Source organism: Eufriesea mexicana, unplaced genomic scaffold (assembly GCF_001483705.2).
Source record: "Eufriesea mexicana isolate 0111107269 unplaced genomic scaffold, ASM148370v2 scaffold2467, whole genome shotgun sequence".
Lineage (NCBI taxonomy): Eukaryota > Metazoa > Arthropoda > Insecta > Hymenoptera > Apidae > Eufriesea > Eufriesea mexicana.
The window spans coordinates 1,264,262-1,277,298 of record NW_016910588.1 but is presented as its reverse complement, the minus strand read 5'-3'; the positions used below and the strand labels follow the sequence as shown (position 1 = coordinate 1,277,298).

At 25.9% G+C, this 13,037-nt stretch overlaps 1 protein-coding gene across 8 annotated transcripts in view; it reads right to left on the bottom strand.

Annotated features, from left to right (window-relative positions):
- LOC108550091 (uncharacterized) overlaps positions 1-13,037 on the bottom strand; it is a 195,278-nt gene that overhangs the window by 109,306 nt on the left and 72,935 nt on the right. For 7 of the 8 annotated variants that reach the window (XM_017903715.1, XM_017903716.1, XM_017903717.1 and 4 more), the window contains one exon: positions 1,459-1,518. The exons of the other annotated variant lie outside the window; for it this stretch is intronic. In XM_017903715.1, coding sequence (XP_017759204.1) covers positions 1,459-1,518 — 60 coding nt within the window. The remainder of the gene's footprint in view (positions 1-1,458; positions 1,519-13,037) is intronic. 8 annotated transcript variants of the gene reach the window in all.

The window sequence follows — 13,037 nt, the reverse complement described above, 5'->3', positions numbered from 1 at the left end:
TTGGTTTTCGAATTCAATCTCGAGATTGTAAGTTGAATTAAATTACGTGTTATTCAAGAAAGAAGATAAATCGAACTAATTATAAAATTCGCATCAACTAATCCCAATATAAGATTGGTCGCAAATAACTAGATTAGCTAGATTAACAGTGTTCATAAACGTACTTGATCATTCTTATTTTTTATTTTTTCTATCGATAATTTTCACAGGTAGCTGATTTAGCTCAAGTGATTTAAGAACAGTCAAAATAAAGACATAACTGGATCTCATGTGTCTCCAAAATTTTTTTTATATATTACGATCTGTATTATTTATTAGGTGTTCTCGTTACGTAATATATAATTGAATAACGAAATTGAAGGTTATGTAAAAGTACAAAAGAAATAATATAAAAAATGCAGAATGTATATTTTTCTATATTCTATATTTTCTTATATATCTTTCTATGTGTCTCGACAATTTTTTTCATATATTATGATCTATATTATTTATTAGGTGTTCTCGTTACGTTATATATAACTGAATAACGAAATTGAAGGTTATGTAAAAGTACAAGAAAAATAATGTACGAAATGTAGAATGTATATTTTTCTATATTCTATATTTTCTTATATATCTTTCTATGTGTCTCAAAAATTTTTTTATATATTACGATCTATATTATTTATTAGATGTTCTCGTTACGTAATATATAATTGAATAACGAAATTGAAGGTTATGTAAAAGTACAAAAAAAAGAAAAAATAATATAAAAAACGTAGAATGTATATTTTTCTATATTCTATATTTTCTTATATATTTTTCTGTATTTTTAATATTTCTTATAAATATAACTACTTAATTCTTATAAATACATAAATATGTATTTCTTATGAATAGCACATTGCACGAAAATTATTATAAAAATATATTATACTTTAATTGCAATAATAGTACTATAATTACACGTAATAATATTATTATATTTATCAATATGTTTATAATTACGCATTATAGTTTATATTATAACACTTTTTACATTTTTCGTGCTTTCATATCCCCCCTGTGCAATATACATAAGCAATCGAAAATTGAAAAAAAGCTGAGAAATAAGTACAAAAGATATGTACACGTAGAAACAAATACACATGCATATATTACATAAGAATTGTACTTTCATACAGCTTTTCAATGATACGAGTTTATAAGGAGCAAGCATGCACGATTGTATTTAGAAGAATGGAGATCACCGTTCAAGGTAACTTCGTGAAGTGGGAGTATGGAACTTCCTAATTCCATATATTACGTAGAGGAATAACGTGCTGACTAGAAGTAAACCGACCTTGATTCGAGGTAATAGCTTGGACGATAAAGTCGCGAGATGAAAGCGTGATATTCTTTGTAATACACTCGGTGTATTTCTTATGTAATATAAATTGAATTTATGGAAAATAGCCTGAACTTGTCAACTCTACTTACCGGTGTCATTATCGTGCCCTTGAATTCCATCTCCCACATCCTCTGCGGCCGTGGAAAGAGCTGAAACAAAGACAAACAAGATGCTTCTGTACTCTCGTCTTTATTTAACGTTTCCTATACGTAATTATTAATGCACACCGCGTTATAAAGATACGTGCCCCAGAAAGTAATCGCGACCTTCTATGCCTGACGGATAAATTACTCGAGTTGAAATTCTTAATTATTCACGGAATAGAGACACTACTATTAACAACTAGGTTTCTCTTTTATTTCTTCGATTTTCAGGTTGAAAGGAAGGTAAAAATTGCAACGAAAATTTAACCATGCACAGGGTTTTCCGACTAAACGAGCTTATGTTAATAACTGTTTTGTTTATTTATAAACATTTATAACAGTGTAATATGATATATAAAAATATCGTGTATGATAGAAATAATATATAAAAATTTAATAATAAAAATATTGATAAATAATAAAAATAATAAATAATAAAAATACTGATATTGGAACAAGCATGTGAATCAAAATAACTTGTTTCGAATATTTTATTTTTATGTATAATAAAAATATGTGAGCAATAAAAATAATACGTATAAATTAAAAGAAAAAATTTAATAATAAAAAGATTTATAATATTAGGGTACTCTTAAGAAAATTAATGTTGGTCTTTAATTAACACTAAATTTACGGAATCCTTCAATTTGACGGAAGGGTTGCTCCAATTATACGATGGTAACAGATTTAGTTAACTTATATTAACCCTTTGCGCTCGACGATTTTTTGGCTAAAGAAGGGTGCGAGATAAAAAATTTTCTGCTATAAAGCTAATGATATTTTTCTGAACACTAAATAAGAAATCGTATAATAATTAACACGTAGAATTATTTAATTTCGATACCTCGCGCACTGTTACATTATTTTAAATTTGATATGTTAATTAATATCGAGCTTTGAAATTTTATCAAATGGTGACCGAAGGGCACCTCTCGAGTGCAAAGGGTTAAGACTATTAATATAATATATAATATATAATTGTTTTTAAATTAAACTAATCGTTAAAAAAAAGGTACGTGCTTTCCTTTACTTGTTAATTTAACAGATGTCCTTAGAAATAGGTATACAGATAGCGTCCGTAAACCTAGTGTTAAGTATAATTCTTATAACACTCTTTATCTAAAATCACACCCTCCTCGATTGTACCACCGATACTCATGCATTGATGGTCTACTTATATAAACCATAGCTAAGTGCACATCAACTCGGTAAATATTCAAAATCGACTTTCTCAAAAACGAAGCTCCGAATAAAAAAATTTTATTTATTTATTTTTTTTCAATTTTCAATTCGTTTCTATATGTAGAATCACTCCCCTTACGGTTGTACTACCGTTACTGGGATACCCGGTATATCATTATCGCGTACGTATAGTATAATTAGTTACACTTTGCAGGATGCTAAATCTGATTTTAATGATATGAAAAATATTCACGACACGATTTGAATGATTTCGAAGAAAAGATGTCATAAAAGAACCTTTCTTGTTAGGTTTACTTTGGTGTTTTTATAAAGGTCATTAGAGTAAGAGATTCTTATGAGTTCATGATCATCAAGATCATGAGAGCTTTTACGAGTTTGTTTACTTAGTACATAAATCAAAGTTTTTATAGTGTAATAAAATTGGTTTAAAAATGTAATACATTAAAGGTAACATAATAAAAATATACATACAGGGTGAGTTATTTAATTTCACCGCTCGTAACTACCTATTAACTGTTTATTCTATGGAAAGATGCTTTAAACAAAAGCTGTTTGTTACCAAGTAGAAAATACAATGAACCAATTTGTTTTCTGTTATTTTGATTTTTGTTATTAAAATGCGAGGGTCACGTGGTCAAAAATTAGTTTCTAAAGGTTAGATTAAAATTATTCAATGATGACATACATATTCATTATAAATATACATTATAAATATATATAAACATATGTTAGTAAGCAACAATTAGATGATATGAGTCGTTCACTGCACAAATTGATTAACTCCATCTTTTTATTAAAAATAAAAATGAAATAAAAGTAATAAAAGTAAAAATAATTCCACTTATTAAAAAAAATCTTAAATATAAAAAGTTATGACTATACCAAGTGCTTTGACACTTAAATTTAAGATTTTTCAAAAAGTGGAGTTAATCAATTTGTGCTGTGAATGGCTCATATATTACAAAAAAAAGAATATTCGTAGAGTACAGATATAAATAGAGAACAGAATGGATTTAAAATTAAATCATGAAATACTAAGAAAAAGAATGTATACATACATAGATATAATTTTAATACCATGTATAACCCTAAATGTTAAATTATAATAATTTATTTTATTTTAAATCACAATTTATATAGAAATATTATAGAAATTATTAGAAAACTAGGATTATTGAAAAAAAAATTACATTATCTGAACCTAAAATAATTGGAAAAATAAAATTCCAGAAAACTAGAATTATTAGTCAAAATTACTGGAAAAATAGTTAACAATCATTGAAATAGTAAGAAAGAGTAATATATGAATAAATATATAATTTTAAAGATTAGACGATAATAATTTAATTTATTTTAAATTTACGTAGTTCAACATTAATAGAAATTTGGTTTATACTGGAATAAAATTTGATACCGGAAGGAATAAAATTCTAGCGAAACTAGAATTAACATGAAATGTAAAATTTCAGATAATTAGAAAACTAATCTGTATAGCTTCCAAAACCAAAATATAGTGAGATAATTTTTTATTAAAAGTGGGATTATTTGGTAAGTAATTGAGGTACGGTCAGATGTTTTATGAAAGTAACATACGTGCAGAGTTCAACGTTCCAATTATTTATCGTTTTCTTTTCTGGGAATGAATTCGTTTTATGTTTTCATGAAATTATTAACAATAATACCTTTTATCGTGCAAACTTTAATTAATCGCAGATAAAGAGAAGAACACGATCTAAACCTGAGATTTCCGGTAGTAATATTTTACTTTTTCTCATTTTTCCAACTTTCTTTTTCTAGATTTTATGACTTAATTGCAACACAATTATATACTTCGGTTTCTTCGTTACTACGTTATCTTGCTAATATCCGTTTTGTACCATGTATTACTTAATACCATGTCGAAAAAATTCCAAAACAAAATCATAGAACAAAAAGCAAATAAACAAATTGAGAATTCTTGAATTTTTTTATAATTAATAAATACGTATAAATAATCTTTCACTCAAAAGAAATTTTCCACTTTTCAATTCCACATTTTTATATTAGTATAATAGTATGTTACAAATACGAATCATTATATTGGTATAATTTTTATTAATTTACATTTATTTTTTATTTCTAGCCACACAGAAATATTTATGAAAGAATATATTCAACGTGCTTAATAAAATTTTTGAATCACAACAAGTAATAAATAGATAATTAATAGAATAATTGAATTGATTAAATAAAATTAAATGAATATAATTTAAATTTAATGCATTTAATTTAAGTATCATTTAAACGATAACTTTAATTACTATATAGCTATAGTTATTGTAAATAACAAAACTTAGTTATATAATTCTAAACATTTCTTAGTCATTGTCATATAATTCTTCTAAAATCTGACACTTTAATTTAGGTAAAGTCGTTAATCCTATTGCTTCTTCATTTTATGGTAAAAATGTCTCATACGTCTTGTTTTTAATGTATCTCAAATAATGTATTTCATTTTCAAATCATTTCGAAATTGAATCATTGCAAATTTTGTAATTATAACGTGACGTAAAATATGATTACGTGTAAATGTAATATGAAGGAAGTTGGTCGAATAAATAAATGAACTGCATAGATAAAAAGGAAATCGAATCGAGGTATTTCAGTAAAAAGAAAAAATGAATAATTAGATTGAACACTAATAATTTTAATGACAACTTTGACAATTTTAATCATTTCGATAACAATATTGATAATTTTAATATTAATTTTGACAATTCTAATAACTGTGCTAATAATATTGGAAATTTTAAATATTTCAATGATAATTTCAATAGCTTCAATAATTTTAACAATTTTCATTATTTTAATCACAGATTTGATCATTTTTATGTTACTTTTACTATGTAATAGTACATAATTTTGTATACTATACAATTTAGTATATAAGTTTATAAATCTAGTATATAATTTATACCTTTTTACTTATCACATTTGCTTGTTTGAATACTTATATAAGTATAATTTAAGTATATAAATATAATACTTATATACTAAATGACACTTCTTGAAAGTCACAAATATTTTCATTTTCAAGTTATTAGCCATTAATGTAATTACCTTTAAGTAATTATTAGGAAACTTCTCATGATCATGTCTACTAAACTTATTTTCAAAAAACCATATATATTTAATTAATTTAATTAATTTTCTTGTTTCAATGGTACAAGAAAACCATTTTTGTAAACAATTTAATCAAATATAAATTCCCATGAAATATACATATATTAATATATCTGCAACCATATTATTTCTAAAATAGAATCTTTTATCTTAAAAATATAAATATTTTCCTGTTTTTTCCTGTTAGGTACGTATCATCGAGGTAATAAAATTGCTTGAAAAGGTGGAAATTCATGTAATGAATCCATGTCACTGTCAGATGAAAACAGTAAACTGAGTAAATAATAACTGCATAACTCCAAATTTACTTTTAAATTCAGGACTATTGCTATGCATAGTTTCTCTTTGACAGTGTAATCGTGAACCAATTAAACAAAAAACTTCCATAAATGTCACTTTGATTTGTTAGAACAGCGTCAGAGTAATATGAAAACCACATAAATCGTGTTTTTCTATCTTATAAAAAATTGTTTATCTACATTTTTTAATCTATTCGTCTCGTTTCATATTTTTTCTTTTTTTCTTCCAGTGAAATAATGACATACATCAACTGTAATACGTCAAATATATAACTGATGCGAATATAATTCAAGGAAAATTTGTGATTATAACATAGGTATTAGAAGTAATATATAAGAAGTAGTATAGCAATATATATATGGTATATTGTACATTGCACATATGAAACATGACACATTAAATATTATATTTCAAACATTAGGTATAAAATGTAAAATATATAATATATTACATATTAAATACTAAATATTAAACATTGTATATTAAATATATTAAATTTTATGTATTAAATATTATACATCAAATGTTAAATATTTAATATTATATATTAAGCATATCAGATATTATATATCATGTATCATATACTATATATTATATATTATGTACATTACATATATCATACATTAAATATTATTTATCATAGATGACAAAAAATGGAGAATCTGATATCATACATTGTTCGAAAATAAAACATATTTATTAACAATGATATTTAAAATTGTATACTCTTGCTCGAAACAAGCTCATCTAATTGAAGTAAAGACCATGGCAATTTATACAGCTTTCCAAACGAGATACAAGCTGTTTTATTCCATTACTATGAAAATCTAAGATTCTACAATTGATAACAGCCTTGGAAGCGTTTATAGAATCGTTTATATTATGAAAGAATTTCTATTGCAGAAGATTGACCAATATTACATTATGTATTCAACAGTTTCATCTTTATCAAATACATGATTAATATTTTGTACATTTTCTAACTATTTTATATACTATTTCGAATTTACATACAACATTATATTAAATCACTCCTTTCCATTACCACGTCAAAAGGTTAAACTAATAATAACTGAATGCAGAAAACAAAAGTGTAATTCATGAACGATAGTGAAATATCTATGCTTTAAATGGTATATCGTATAATAAACGACTTCTCTATCGTTTATTATTTTAAATTTATCACTGACCTTTATTAGCAAGTGTGATGCATGTTAGTAGGGCATGCTGAAGGTATCACCTCTTAGTAATTCTTCAGATATAACGAACATGAATTACACAAAATTCTAAACGAAAATATTTTGATATTAATATTAAATCTTCGTGTACCTGTACTATTGTAATGTTATAAATATTATAATACTTCGTTAAGTTAATGAATAAAGCAATGATTTCTAAATTTTTCCATATTTTTAAAAATATATACATATATATAATTAAGTAATTTTATGAAATATACAAACTAAAATTCAAAATAGGCTTTGTATGACATATTTGAAAAAACTCTTATTGTTTATTGCTGTATAAGACGTTTGTGGTAATGGTTACATAGATTTTTAAATATATATGTGTTGATAAGCAATGTATGTAAGAAAGGAATGAGTGGAATAAGTATACATAGGATGGCAATATTTAATGGATTCAGGTTATCGTGATAAATGAGTATGCGTGTGATGATTGAGGTGTATGTGAATTGTGTATGTAATGTAATGTATGAAAGAAGAAAGAAACAAACGAGAGTGATTTGGCATAGGTCAGTTGCAATTGAGTTTTAATAGTGAGAAGAGGTGTGAGCATGTGATTGTGATAAATTAATTATATTTAAACATAATATTTGTGTTTGATAATTTTTATAATTAAATAAAGAATTGTTATTGTTGTTAATATTTCATCTACCACTAACAACGTTATCCCCTCATTCTATTTTTAATTTCAATATACCTCTTCTTCCATAAGTAGTATGAGAACACTTCCTTAACTGAAATAATTATCTAAAAATAGACATGAAATCATCAATAAATATCATTAAAATTTTTCTATCTACTTTCTGTTGCATTAAAAAATATATTTTATGGATAATATATTTGCCATCTCATTAGTAACAATAAAAAACGAATAAATTCGTGTTCTTAAAATACTTTGTTTACTAATTGTACTATAATATACATTGTATCGTATATTAACCCTTTGCATTCGACGATTTTTTGACTAGAAAAGGATAGAAATTCAAAGATTCTCTAGTAAAAAAACTGACAATACTTTTTTGAGCAGTAAATAAAGAATTGTATAATAATAGAATTGTAGAATTATTTGATTTCGATACCTCGCACACTGTTACATTATATTGAATTTGATATATTAATTAATATCGATCTTCCAAATTTTATGAAATGGTGACTGAAGCTCACATCTCGAGTGCAAAGGGTTAACTATTTAAATATGTTCTAAATATTAGAATGTCTTCACAATTTATTTCCAGCTAGTATAAAAATCTAGGTATAGCAACTAAAATATCGTTGATGTAAAAGAAAAGGAATGAAAAGAATTCTCGTAAGGAACGGCTAAAATATTGTTGACATTGAAAAAGGGAATGAAAAAATTCTCTGGTGTAACATCTGAAATATTGCTGACAAGGAAGAAAACCTATTGTACTGTCTATTTACTGATCACACCTTACTCTCACAACATTCGTAATAAATGTTCAACTATTGTTTCCACTAGTCAATGTGAGTCCTATCGCGGTCATTGAAGTGAATAGATACAAGGTGTTCCACAACGAAACTGACAAAGTTCTATAACATGTTTAGAATATTATTCCATACAATTTATTTCTAATAGTAATTTGTTTATTTTATATAATAGATTTATTTCTAATAATAATTTTAAAATAATTATTTCTTTATTACTTGGTATTCCAAATAATTTTCTGCCTTTTGTTTAACCAATTACAATAAAATAACCGAATATTTTAGGAAATAAAAGTTATTCCTTAATTGAAAATTTGTTTCTGAAGAATCAAAATATTTAGTAATAACTATAATAACAAATGTAGTAATAGTATTGATAAGTGAATAAATATGCATTAATAAATAAGTAAATGGATATTAGTAAACAAGAAACCAATTATTTTCACCGAAATCAAATAGCTGAAATAATTTAGTTCACACACTGAAAAATCATTAAATTTCGAATACATTTCGAAACTATATTTTTTTAACTGGCCAATACAAAATCTCCAAAACTATAATTTCGATTTACATCAAATTTGGAAAGAATATTTTGCATAGAGTATTTTAAAATGTAGCATAGGTATGTGATATCTATTATTTTATTTTTCGTTTGAAACACTTCCTGAAATATTTATATCAATCAAAACTAGACTAGTTTTTAAGTAACTTTAGAAAGTAATATGAAAATAATAAAATTAGAACAAAACTTCGAGAAAAAATTTGTATGATACAAAGAAGTAACGATACAAAAAGTCTCCCCACCATTCAAAAGAAAAAAAAAAATGTACATATAATGTTTAAAATTTCATCATGCATCCATGTATGATATATACAAAATATGCACAATATGAGTAACCATGTTTGAATCAATCACGTTTATCGAATGTCAACAAGATCATGTCGAATGTTAACACTTCAATTGACGATTACTGTCACTTGCTTACACGTATCACATTTTTTATTTAAATACCCCCTCTATTTCATGCAGCTCTATAAAAAGAAAAGAAGAAGTGACCTAAAGGCGATAGGTCAAGTGATGAGAGGAACCATGCCAGGGAGACCACAGATCCACTATTCCTATCCATTGATCAGTAAAGGTCTCGTCTAAATATGCTATTACGTGTTATAATACCAATAGTATAGAAACATGATCAGATCAATATTTTACCTTTATCTCTACAAGAGATGCATAAATATTGCAGAGCTATTTACTGTACAAAATGGCTACTTTATGCTTCGTGCACACAAGTAGGCGTGCTTTCTTGCCAGCATTCACCGATTTTATAGTAGATCATTCTTAATGCTAACAGGTTCATTCATGTTTATTATCACTGGCTATCCATTATCAACTCACGATTATGTTTATGACTATTGATATATATATGATGTTTATTATTAACATAAATACTGTCGCGACGATTAGTTCACCTTTATTAAGACTAGACAGTAGTCTTCTAGTACAGGTATTAGATGTATCGAAATTTCGACTCGTACCTGGAAAATGGAGTCAAATTCTGTGGTTATAAAGAACAATTATGCATGTCACGATTTTAAGAAATTCCTACAAGATAGTATAAAAAATATATATGAAGTGCAACCACTTGCTACGTTTCATAGTAAGTTTAGTAAATGATAAAAAAATTAACGAATAAATTAATAATAAATAAAAAATTATATTTTAGACATTTTTTTATGTAGTCAATAGATAACGAGTTATTTCATGTCAATCATTCTTATTGATTCATCCTGTATATAGTTTATAGTGACTTATGTGACTATAGTGACTCTTAGTCACCGTTTGTTTTAATGCTATAACTTAAATAATGAATGACGATAATTATATTAAGAACATCGAAATAAAATTATTCACAAGCAAATTCACGATTTTCGTTTTTTAATTTTAGCATAAAGAGTATCAGTGAGCTTATAAAGATCTAAGAAGAGCTTCGAATTGCATCTTCACAACGAAGAAATCTTCGAGTCCAAAGGGTTAAAAACCTCCATAAATCGGAATAGAACTTACTTTAACTCGAATTATTTACCACATACTTAAATGCAATCCTTTCATCCTTTCATCCTACAAATCGAAATGTACCTCTATAAGTCGAATTTCTATATTCGATACCTCTCCAATTCGAAGTTTATATGCTGCACTCATGCATGAAAGTATTTGAACGTTTGCACGTGCTGTATTTAAAAAAGTGATATATACGTGTTAAACTGGAATATTTGATACGTTAGAATCGTATATAGTGAGAAGAAACTTTCAAGATTATATCAGTAAAATTAGAATACAATTCCACGGTATGCATAATATTTGCAATACATCGATTACACACATGTATAACTGGTGAGTCATAATAATATTGCATAAGCAATGTCTAATAGTAGTCGAAAGTAATGTTAATTTAGAAATAAGAAGTTTCACTTATGACAGCCTTAAGACGACTTTGCACGGAACTCACTAGCGCCACCACGATCAGTACTTGTAGCAAATGCACCGTATATATCGTATATATTTCGGAGACGAATTATTTGCTACTTTATTTCAACCGTTTTCGTTTTGAAGATTTATATTGTCTCAAAGGCAGAGAACAAAAAACTAATTATTTTCTTTTTCCATTTCCTTACAGTTCGAAATGCATAGAATATTGTATCAGTGATTGAAGATAAAATTTAAGTACACTTTATAAACAGCAAAAAAAAGAAATTAATCTTTCAAATTTTTTCCAAACTGTATTTTTTTATCTGGCCGATACAAAATCTCGAAAACTATAATTTCGATTTACTTCAAATTTGCAAGGAATATTCTGCATAGAGTATTTTAAAACTTTAAAATTTTTATTGTAAATATGTGATATCTATTTGATACGTTAATCTAATCGATTTGATATCTTAAATATTTCTAGATATTTTTTAACTTCTGAATGTTCAAAGATGATTTATTTTATTGGAAAAATATTTTTTTCGTTAGAAACAAATGATGAAATTTTTCGAAAGTTCTATTTTGCGTAATATCCTCTGGAATAAGAAAAAGATATGGAGATCATATTACAAAGATCTTAGATGTTTCTTCGAGATTCGAGTTATCGAGACTTGAGTGTAACAGAATGATACTGAAACAGAGTATTGAGTAGCTTGCAGTTAGGAGTTGCAGGGTTAAGTCATAGTTTATGTAACATTTTTTCCTTCGGCCTGACCTTGTAAATATGTAAATGAAGTTGGTCGATTTGTACGCGGAACACCGAGTATATTTATCTTTGTCTAGAAGTTGCATTCGTCTAATTATGATAAACGATTAATTTGCAATTCACGGAACGAAGCGTAATCAATTTCTTCTTTCCGCCAAAAAAGCCTTCGACGCGATCAATGACACGTGAACGTGCAACATTAAAATCCAGCTAGTACAACAGACCGGAAAAAAGATACAAGAACGTCGACCGCACACTAAGAAGTTACGCTAATTCTTATTCAACGAGAATAACTTTATAACAAGCTTACTTTCAGGAAGTTAACAATAGCGGAAAATAAAGCTATAGCTATACAAGGTCGTCAATTGGTACCTCAATATCGTTGGCTTTATTACTCTATTATATCAGCTGCACAATCTTTGCTGTTAACTATTATATTAACGACATAACAATGTGCAATATATAATATATATTACACTACCGATAAAATAATAAATAATAACAATCATAGTGTGAACATAAGTGAATATAATATACCTAGTCTATATAGGAAAATATATTTATAATATATATAAAAAAGGTATTTAATATATAATAAAATAATATAATATAATAAATAATATACTAAATAATAACAATCATAGTGTGACCATAAGTGAATATAATATACCTAGTGTGTATAGGAAAATATATGTATAATATATATAAAAAAGGTATTTAATATATAATAAAATAATATAATTATTTAATATATAAGAAAGGTATATAAAATATACGATATTTGTAGAAAAGGATATATAATAATAATACATACAATATATACATGTTGTGTGATACATAGTATATGCAAGGAAGTGCATGTAGAATATATAATGTATGTAACAATGAAAATATATATAATATAAAGATAGTGTATAATAATAAGTGTATGACAGTGTAT